This window comes from Harmonia axyridis, chromosome 3, assembly GCF_914767665.1.
Source record: "Harmonia axyridis chromosome 3, icHarAxyr1.1, whole genome shotgun sequence".
Taxonomy (NCBI): Eukaryota; Metazoa; Arthropoda; class Insecta; order Coleoptera; family Coccinellidae; genus Harmonia; species Harmonia axyridis.
Genome location: NC_059503.1, coordinates 39,943,846 through 39,955,661, shown reverse-complemented (window position 1 = coordinate 39,955,661; position 11,816 = coordinate 39,943,846). Strand labels below are relative to the sequence as shown.

The 11,816-nt window shown below is 31.4% G+C and overlaps 1 protein-coding gene across 1 annotated transcript; it reads right to left on the bottom strand.

The window, feature by feature from the left end:
- Positions 1-5,433, bottom strand: LOC123675041. The gene is made up of 3 exons (XM_045610276.1): positions 5,307-5,433; positions 4,659-4,745; positions 1-336 (listed from the first exon to the last, which is right to left on the bottom strand). The coding sequence occupies exons 1-3, from the start codon at positions 5,350-5,352 to the stop codon at positions 98-100; spliced, it is 372 nt and encodes a 123-aa protein (XP_045466232.1). The 5' UTR covers positions 5,353-5,433; the 3' UTR covers positions 1-97.
- Positions 5,434-11,816: the final 6,383 nt, after the last annotated feature.

The following is an 11,816-nucleotide window of genomic DNA, read 5'->3' as shown; positions in this document are numbered from 1 at the left end:
TTTCAGGTGTTATTGATTTATTAATTCTTCTCTTTATTACATTTTCATCAAAATAGAATGAAATTTCGGATTAATATTATATTCAATAAAATCTTATTCAACAGGTATCATCAGACATCGTTTTATCAGTAGCAGGCACATCAGAAGGTTTTATGTTCATTGGTTCCGTTGTCATACCATTCTGCCCTTCTTTTTTCTCCGGTTGCATAGTTGACGGAGAATCAGAAGGTTTTACTTTCTCCGGTCCTTTGTATGGACCTTCAGAGCTCATTTGTTCTGCATTCATTCCCAATCCTACTTTCTCCATGAAGGTTTGAATGATGGGCTCAAGTGGTCCTGAAATTTGAGAAATTAAGGGTGTTCAATACCTTGTTCATACCACTGCTATTTCAGTGCTAATTTCAGTGCATTCCAATTCCAAAGTACAGGTCGGATTCATTTCATTTTTTGAGTGAACAATGACGTGATATAGTGAACTTGAAGATCCCGTCTCGATTTCCCAAAAAAAATCGATAGTATTCCGCAAATCGAACTTTGAAATTGAACACTTTCTTTAAATGACTATTCAGCTTCAGAGAGACTTCTCATTTCAAGTAAGTCATCCACAAATGTTCAGTGATATTATGTGTTTTGAATTGGTGCAAAAATTTTTTTAAAATTGCTTGATTTGCTCTAATTGTAGATGTTTTTCATATGGAATTATGCTTTTTGGAACGCCTCCCAAAGGTTTACGCCTTTTTTCAACATGAACGCCAATAGAATCTTGGACTGTATTTTATGGCTCGAGATGAATGACACTTTTATGATTTACGAGGGTAGGGTTTCTCTGATTGGCTAAAATTGTGTACATTACTAGTTTATGACAATATTGCACTGAAGAATAGGGAAAGGTAGAAAACTTGTTATGAAATCATTGTTAGAATTAGAAACGATACTGTTCCTAAAATATATATGCTAGCTGATTTTATTCGTAATGATGTCTGGAGAAGTACATTTTGAGCGCTTAGTATCATAAAGAAAATTTCAAAAGTCATAAAGAAATCAAGATGAAAAAAAGGTATCTGGATTTTTGCCGAAATATGGAAAATTATTAATATTTCAGAAATCTGACAAAAAATTCTCAAAAAAAAAAATTTCTTTTGAAAAACTCCCTATTCCCGAAACTCTGTCTACAATATTTACCATTTAAATTTAACCCTGAAAATAGGCAATTCTTGATTAAGAAAATTTTCTCGTACTTCCTTCATTAATATTAACTTGAAAAAATTTATAGTAAAAATTTTTCGCTTCGTGAAGCCATTCTTGTATACATACCTCCTTGAAAATTTCATGTCATAAAAGTTTAAGAAATTGCAATATTTTTTTTGAATAATCTTTTTCGTTAACTCAACTCTCTTGATTTATTGCCCTAGAGAAAGAGAACAATATACATCTCTTTCAACTCGAAGAGTTGAACGTTAAATCGTTATTCCAAATTTGAATTTAAAGCAAAGAATTGTGAAAAATATTGAGAATTTTTCTACCTGAAGTAAAAGAAATATTACCAATTCAAAAGATGATTGAATCGAATATTACTTATCTTCACCTATAGCCAATAAGAGTATTGCTGATTCTTATAAGCAATTATTTATATGTATATTATATTTCCTTGAGATATTAACGAGTCCAACTCATTGTTACATTAAATCCTGTTCTGTCCCCACAATGTCAGAAAGAAGTATGGTCTAAAATTTCTCAATTTTTCTGATTCACATGGTAGAAGTTCATCCAAATATATGCCATATTTTATTCCATCATTGAATTAGGCAAATCGAAATGATAAATATAAAAAAGTATGTAAATTTCATTCTATTCAGTTCATAAAACGTATAAAAAAATTTCCAAGTTTTCCAAAGAATTTTGCTTACTCATAATAAGATTGTGATATACAGGGTGGCCACTTTTTCAATGGGATTGTATTGGTAACTTTTAAACTATAAGAGTTAGAAGGTCGGTCAAATGGAGAAAAAGTTGCATGCATAGAAGCATTATCAAGCAGTTCAAACAAATCGAGATTATCAGGGCCGGTTTTCGAGATATCATAAGAAAAGTAAATTATGTCATTTTGATTTTTCTTTTTTTCCCACTTTATTTCAAATATCATCAAAAAATGTTACAGAAATTTTTTATTCGACAGTAAATTATCCTCAATTTGACGTAATCAGATTTCGTATCCAACGTTTCGTACTCTCTGGGCCACCCTCAACCTCATTTTTTTCAATACGGACCTGCATATTTTATGACATTTTTCGAAATAACTTTTAACGCTGAATTCAACGATATATCATACAATGTCATTCGAAGTTGATTTTAGGTGATTTTGACCCTCATCTAAATTTAATGGTGTGTATGTAAGAAAAAACAAGTCTATTAACGATATCAATGTTCTGACCCAAATTCAATCGAACCCAGAAAAAAAATCGAGAACTGTGGCTAGTGAATGGAATTTTTCAAAAACTGCTGTTAATAAAATAGTCAAAAGACGCGAATACAATGATTTTAAATTTGAATACCAAGCCTTGCAAAAATTATATCGTAATGATCTCAAAATAAAGTTCGATTCTGTAATTTGTTTCAACGATTCAAATGACTTTAAACAATAGTGATACCTCGCGAGAAAATGAGGAATGTTTTGGAAGGTATTCAAGTAGACCAAACAAGCAAATGTATAAGAAGTATGGGTTCCAGAACCGTAAAGTGCAATTTACAAAATGGTTGACATTTCGAACACTTACTTCATTAATTTTCATTTACTTTCGAATAATCATTTGATTTTTCTTTCATTAAATGATACTTTCGTTTAATTATTATGAATTGAAATATTTAAATGATTATTATAAAAGAAGAACCAAGAAACCAGTATACTGGTTTCTTGCTTTGATTCTAATATGTTCCATTTAGTTCAAGATGGGTAAGTTGATTTTCTTATCGAAATTTATTGCATATTGCATGTTGTTAATTAAACTAAATGAAGGTAATACAGATCCGACCCAAAGAAAATTGGAAAAGGGTCAAAATCACCTGAAAATCTACTTTGAATGACATTGTATGATATATCGTTGAATTCAGCGTTGAAAGTTATTTCGAAAAATGTCATAAAATATGCAGGTCCGTATTGAAAAAAATGAGGTTGAGGGTGGCCCAGAGAGTACGAAACGTTGGATACGAAATCTGATTACGTCAAATTGAGGATAATTTACTGTCGAATAAAAAATTCCTGTAACATTTTTTGATGATATTTGAAATGAAGTGGGAAAAGAAGAAAAATCAAAATGACATAATTTACTCTTCTTATGATATCTCGAAAACCGGCCCTGATAATCTCGATTCGTTTGAACTGCTTGATAATGCTTCTATGCATGCAACTTTTTCTCCATTTGACCGACCTTCTAACTCTTATGGTTTAAAAGTTACCAATACAATCCCATTGAAAAAGTGGCCACCCTGTATAAGGTTGTTACATATAATGGATATTCCTTCTGGGGGGTATATATCCCCCTTATCCCCCCCCCCTAGGATACGCCACTGTATCTTAACTGAACTGAATTTCTAAAGTTTACAGAAACACAAATTTACTCTTTGCTGGGCTTCATCGAGAGTTGAGATTTTATTAGGGGCAATAAATACCAAACAGGCGGTTCTTCAACTTGAATGGGTGTGCCAGGTACAAATCTACCAAAAATTTTCGGGTAGCTCCATCTAGCGGAATTGCAGTTTCAGCGCAAAGTAGTCTACAACCTTAAATCAAATTTTTGTGTGCATCCTTTGCTGAAAGACTAATATGGCTGGCATATATCGCAATTATGAAATTGGAATAAATTAATATAAAAAACATCAGCCATAATATATCTACCTTCGATTATCCAATCATACTTGAGGAATAACACTTTGAACATTTAAAACTCCTAGTCCTAGTAAGGTTAGATAGTATTGGAACAATCAGTATCGATTTTAAACTATTGTTCCATCAGAAATTTTGTGGACAAGATCATCAATTTTTTCTAATCCGCCTTGGAAATGGGAATTTTTTTCAGAAGTGTACAAGTTTGGTAATCAAAAATATAGATTTTCAATTTAGAAATTATATAATTTTTGTTTTCATAAGAATTTAATGATTTTTTAGAATTTGCTGATGTGAATTAAATATCCACAATGCACATGCACTGAAATCATTTTTTGTCAATTATTTTTTGCAAAGAAAATATCATTATTGTTATTCATGTTTTCGTTGAAAGGAGTTTTTCTGAAATAGTATTTGAAATTTTACATATGAAGATATGTACATTTTATATCAGGGTTTATCATTCGAAAAAGCTTCATGAAAGATATTCAAAATTATTTTGGTGCTGTTAGCACATCTATGTTCTCTGCACAAGCGGCATTTGAGTTATTTATCTTTTCATTTGCAGGCGATTAAATGAATTTGAATGAATATCTTATGTGTGCAATGCATCTTATATCTGCATATTTTATGTTTGATTCATCAACTCCCGGTTTTCATTTAACCCACCAGGCTATAAATATATTCACGAAAAATACTTTTTTTCATCGAAGACTTGTGATCATACATATAAACAAAATTGATGCAAAACCTTGTCAGACTCAATATTTCATATTACCTGCTAATCTTGAACTCCCTCGTAACTGATCCAGAGCCTTTATTTCTAATGGTTGAACGGGCTTAATATGGACAATACAAAAAACCACTGAAAAAAAAATTACATATTCAATTCTTGAATACGATTAGTGAGAATTTGAAGCAATGAACCGCATAGGAATCAAAATGCAGAATGTGTTCAGAATTTCATGAATGTGAGTAAAATGATTTACTCAGAATGAAGATGTGTTGAATGATACTAGAAATTCAAAGTAAATATGACTCCGTTTACTTTAACGGCTGAAATACTTGAAGAGAAATACTGGCGTGGCCACTATCTTGAAATAAAACTAGCGACTTCACTTCAATTTCCATAAAAAGTATGGTTATTTAATTGAAAATCGCCTTATGGAAATATGACCATTTTATCAAATAACTCTTTCTACGGAAGAAAAAAGAAGTGACGGTAATCCTGAGTTCGAGTCGCCAGAATTATTTCAAACGAAATCAGTGTACGAACCAGTATATTTAGACATCTCAAGAATGGCATTATTCACGGAATTTAGTGTACAAACACAAATTACAAGAAACGTATAATAATCTAACAGCAAATTATTGAAAAGAAATACAACCAACTACCATAGAATAGATTGATATGTATCAAACTTACCAGCAATAAGAGCGAAGTAAAGCTTATAACTCAATTCGGTCGTCATGATTGGAGATATGATAGAGATGGACTTGTGGAGTTTGTTGAATTATCCTTCTTAAATATTTTTCTGGGAATCTTATCAACCTATTTTATCTTAATATTATTCGAATGGTTAATTTTCCCAACATTTCCATAATAATTTTCATACTTATCTCGTGATTAGAATTAAGGAGAAGCTAAGACTAAACCAAATTTACATGTGAGGTTAGTGTACCTTCATTCTTAAGGTACTTTGCCATACAGGAGAGGTATAGGATGAAAGAGGTGGTGATAGAATGTTGTTTGCAAAATCTCAAAAATGGATTAAAAAAGAAATGTAATTATTATTCCCGCAATGTTGAATACAAAAACTCGTTAATTAGAAATAGATAATCGAATTTCATTTTGATGTCCGGAGAAGTTTCAACGAAGAACAAGAAAATGTTGTTCGATTGGAGCTCACACACTCCATTCAATAAGGTTTTACAGAAATGTAGGTACATCATTTTTGCTATATGGCATCATACCTATCTTAAAAAAAAATGTACCCAGTCGAAAAATACCCAAGACATGAATTTTTGGATTCATTTCCACTAACCTCTATGTTTATAGGTTTCTTTCCCTCATTGAAGCAATCAATGACAGACATGTTGAGAAATGCGTGTTTATATTTTAAATCATCTCAGTTACAATCTCAAGAGAAAAAAAAATCATGAAAATCCGTCGGAAACAAAAAAGAATTTCTCAACTTTTCGTATTTCGAATAAGTTAAGCAATATCTAAACTTTAATAAATAAATAATAACTAAAATAAATGTAGGGTTTTTATATCGTTGTCTAGGGGTTATAAAAAGGCCGCCGGAACTTAACTAGTGTTTATTCACACTATGTACAATTCAACGTCAATTGAATGTAAAGCCACTGAACTTTCGTCTATCGAAGCTATTTTATTCCGTCTAATTGTTAATCGTCTAATTATTCGAGTAGACCCGTCTATATCTAACGTCGAAATGATCTAACTCGCTGCGTCTACTATTTTACGTCGAACTCTATGCGTCTAATCTCTCACGTCGAATTCTAACTATTTCCGTCTAATCTGTAACGTCGAATCCTAACTATGTCCGTCTATTCTCTAACGTTGAATACCACCCTCGTTCGTCTGTATCGTACTCCAGTCTCAGTCTTAAGGTTGTAGACTACTTTGCGCTGAAACTGCAATTCCGCTAGATGGAGCTACCCGAAAATTTTTGGTAGATTTGTACCTGGCACACCCATTCAAGTTGAAGAACCGCCTGTTTGGTATTTATTGCCCCTAATAAAATCTCAACTCTCGATGAAGCCCAGCAAAGAGTAAATTTGTGTTTCTGTAAACTTTAGAAATTCAGTTCAGTTAAGATACAGTGGCGTATCCTAGGGGGGGGGGATAAGGGGGATATATACCCCCCAGAAGGAATATCCATTATATGTAACAACCTTATATATCACAATCTTATTATGAGTAAGCAAAATTCTTTGGAAAACTTCTTCAAAAGAAGGAAAATTTGTTATATTTGTTTAGTTATATATTACTAAATAAGATAATTACTGTAAATATTGTGAATACAGAAATGACAATGAACCACTGTCATGGACGTATATCGAATATGGATAATAGAAAAAAATATATGATTATCTCTGAGTGTATGATTTCACAGAGAAAATCATAAATAGTGCATATTGAGATTTCTAGAATGAAAAATTCGAGAAGCTTTTGAGTTCTCATTTTATGCGCCTTTGGAGACCACAAAAGTGGGTATAGGAATATAAGACATGTGATTTATTAGGTTATTGTTGTCGGTTTGTTTATTTGGATGAGAATTTCTGATATTTTACTGAAATTCAAAATGATTATTTGACATTTGACCAGTGACGGCTCGTGCCCTCGAAATGTGGGTCGGCCACACTCCGGAAAATTACGAACATATATATCAAATTTATTAAAATTCATTAGTTCCAAAAAATGAAGTGATGAAATGTTTTTAAACCTTATTTCAATTTGAGTTATAATTAAATCCAGAATTTCACAAAAAAGCCGTTTCATTGAGGAATTATCCGTGAGCTGAATTTCGGAATCTATTTTACGTTTTCGACGTCTAGCACTCGGTGGCATTACTTCTGGGAGTTTTTCTACTTCTGAATATAAGCGAATGAAATACTCATCTTTTGTGCGAAATTTTTTCAGAGTCGATAATAAAGAAGTGATTCTGGCGTTGCAATAAGTTATATCTGATAACTTATGCTGGATTATAGAAAAAACGGGATCTGTGTATGTAAAAATCAAATTAAAAGAGTGGAGAATGAACAAAAATTCGAAATCATTCAACATTTTCTTCAGACCGGTAGCTTCACGTATTGTAATATCATCCCATTCATCTAAATTGTCGCTGATATGATCAAAAACTTCAATTAATTCTTCTCTCTTATCGAATATTGTTTTTACAGCGCGAGATTTGAAATTCCAACGAGTTTCCGAGCTAGAGGGTAATCTTTTTTTGCAAATTTCCTCTAGAATATTAGTGCGTTTACTTGATTTAGTGAAAAACGACGAAAATCCTGAAAGATTCGAAAAAAACACGCGACACTCATTGATTTTCTTGGTCGAATCTTGTAACACTAAATTCAATTTATGTGCATAACAGTGCGTGAATAGTGCTTGAGGAGCAATTGTTTTTATTCGCGCTTGTAACCCATTAATTTCCCCCGCCATCACAGCTGCCCCGTCATATGTTTGACCTACTAATTTAGTCGCTAAATTGAAATCTTTAAAATTGTCCAACAAGGTATTGAAAATATCATTCGAAAAAACCCCAAAATCGTTCGGGTATTTTACCTTCTCGAACGACATGATATTTTTTTATACGTTTTATGAACTGAATAGAATGAAATTTACATACTTTTATATATTTCTCATTTCGATTTGCCTAATTCAATGATGGAATAAAATATGGCATATATTTGGATGAACTTCTATCATGTGAATCAGGAAAATTGAGAAATTTTAGACCATACTTCTTTCTGACATTGTGGGGACAGAACAGGATTTAATGTAACAATGAGTTGGACTCGTTAATATCTCAAGGAAATATAATATACATATAAATAATTGCTTATAGGAATCAGCAATACTCTTATTGGCTATAGGTGAAGATAAGTAATATTCGATTCAATCATCTTTTGAATTGGTAATATTTCTTTTACTTCAGGTAGAAAAATTCTCAATATTCTTCACAATTCTTTGCTTTAAATTCAAATTTGGAATAACGATTTAACGTTCAACTCTTCGAGTTGAAAGAGATGTATATTGTTCTCTTTCTCTAGGGCAATAAATCAAGAGAGTTGAGTTAACGAAAAAGATTATTTAAAAAAAATATTGCAATTTCTTAAACTTTTATGACATGAAATTTTCAAGGAGGTATGTATACAAGAATGGCTTCACGAAGCGAAAAATTTTTACTATAAATTTTTTCAAGTTAATATTAATGAAGGAAGTACGATAAAATTTTCTTAATCAAGAATTGCCTATTTTCAGGGTTAAATTTAAATGGTAAATATTGTAGATAGAGTTTCGGGAATAGGGAGTTTTTCAAAAGAAATTTTTTTTTTTGAGAATTTTTTGTCAGATTTCTGAAATATTAATAATTTTCCATATTTCGGCAAAAATCCAGATACCTTTTTTTCATCTTAATTTCTTTATGACTTTTGAAATTTTCTTTATGATACTAAGCGCTCAAAATGTACTTCTCCAGACATCATTACGAATAAAATCAGCTAGCATATATATTTTAGGAACAGTATCGTTTCTAATTCTAACAATGATTTCATAACAAGTTTTCTACCTTTCCCTATTCTTCAGTGCAATATTGTCATAAACTAGTAATGTACACAATTTTAGCCAATCAGAGAAACCCTACCCTCGTAAATCATAAAAGTGTCATTCATCTCGAGCCATAAAATACAGTCCAAGATTCTATTGGCGTTCATGTTGCAAAAAGGCGTAAACCTTTGGGAGGCGTTCCAAAAAGCATAATTCCATATGAAAAACATCTACAATTAGAGCAAATCAAGCAATTTTAAAAAAATTTTTGCACCAATTCAAAACACATAATATCACTGAACATTTGTGGATGAGTTACTTGAAATGAGAAGTCTCTCTGAAGCTGAATAGTCATTTAAAGAAAGTGTTCAATTTCAAAGTTCGATTTGCGGAATACTATCGATTTTTTCTTGGAAATCGAAACGGGATCTTCAAGTTCACTATATCACGTCATTGTTCACTCAAAAAATGAAATGAATCTGACCTGTACTTTGGAATTGGAATGCACTGAAATTAGCACTGAAATAGCAGTGGTATGAACAAGGTATTGAACACCCTTAAGGTTGTAGACTACTTTGCGCTGAAACTGCAATTCCGCTAGATGGAGCTACCCGAAAATTTTTGGTAGATTTGTACCTGGCACACCCATTCAAGTTGAAGAACCGCCTGTTTGGTATTTATTGCCCCTAATAAAATCTCAACTCTCGATGAAGCCCAGCAAAGAGTAAATTTGTGTTTCTGTAAACTTTAGAAATTCAGTTCAGTTAAGATACAGTGGCGTATCCTAGGGGGGGGGGATAAGGGGGATATATACCCCCCAGAAGGAATATCCATTATATGTAACAACCTTATATATCACAATCTTATTATGAGTAAGCAAAATTCTTTGGAAAACTTCTTCAAAAGAAGGAAAATTTGTTATATTTGTTTAGTTATATATTACTAAATAAGATAATTACTGTAAATATTGTGAATACAGAAATGACAATGAACCACTGTCATGGACGTATATCGAATATGGATAATAGAAAAAAATATATGATCATCTCTGAGTGTATGATTTCACAGAGAAAATCATAAATAGTGCATATTGAGATTTCTAGAATGAAAAATTCGAGAAGCTTTTGAGTTCTCATATATATGCTAGCTGATTTTATTCGTAATGATGTCTGGAGAAGTACATTTTGAGCGCTTGGTATCATAAAGAAAATTTCAAAAGTCATAAAGAAATTAAGATGAAAAAAAGGTATCTGGATTTTTGCGTCATTCACATAGACGTTTTATGAACTGAATAGAATGAAATTTACATACTTTTTTATATTTATCATTTCGATTTGCCTAATTCAATGATGGAATAAAATATGGCATATATTTGGATGAACTTCTACCATGTGAATCAGGAAAATTGAGAAATTTTAGACCATACTTCTTTCTGACATTGTGGGGACAGAACAGGATTTAATGTAACAATGAGTTGGACTCGTTAATATCTCAAGGAAATATAATATACATATAAATAATTGCTTATAGGAATCAGCAATACTCTTATTGGCTATAGGTGAAGATAAATAATATTCGATTCAATCATCTTTTGAATTGGTAATATTTCTTTTACTTCAGGTAGAAAAATTCTCAATATTTTTCACAATTCTTTGCTTTAAATTCAAATTTGGAATAACGATTTAACGTTCAACTCTTCGAGTTGAAAGAGATGTATATTGTTCTCTTTCTCTAGGGCAATAAATCAAGAGAGTTGAGTTAACGAAAAAGATTATTTAAAAAAAATATTGCAATTTCTTAAACTTTTATGACGTGAAATTTTCAAGGAGGTATGTATACAAGAATGGCTTCACGAAGCGAAAAATTTTTACTATAAATTTTTTCAAGTTAATATTAATGAAGGAAGTACGAGAAAATTTTCTTAATCAAGAATTGCCTATTTTCAGGGTTAAATTTAAATGGTGAATATTGTAGATAGAGTTTCGGGAATAGGGAGTTTTTCAAAAGAAATTTTTTTTTTTGAGAATTTTTTGTCAGATTTCTGAAATATTAATAATTTTCCATATTTCGGCAAAAATCCAGATACTTTTTTTTCATCTTAATTTCTTTATGACTTTTGAAATTTTCTTTATGATACTAAGCGCTCAAAATGTACTTCTCCAGACATCATTACGAATAAAATCAGCTAGCATATATATTTTAGGAACAGTATCGTTTCTAATTCTAACAATGATTTCATAACAAGTTTTCTACCTTTCCCTATTCTTCAGTGCAATATTGTCATAAACTAGTAATGTACACAATTTTAGCCAATCAGAGAAACCCTACCCTCGTAAATCATAAAAGTGTCATTCATCTCGAGCCATAAAATACAGTCCAAGATTCTATTGGCGTTCATGTTGCAAAAAGGCGTAAACCTTTGGGAGGCGTTCCAAAAAGCATAATTCCATATGAAAATCATCTACAATTAGAGCAAATCAAGCAATTTTAAAAAAATTTTTGCACCAATTCAAAACACATAATATCACTGAACATTTGTGGATGAGTTACTTGAAATGAGAAGTCTCTCTGAAGCTGAATAGTCATTTAAAGAAAGTGTTCAATTTCAAAGTTCGATTTGCGGAATACTATCGATTT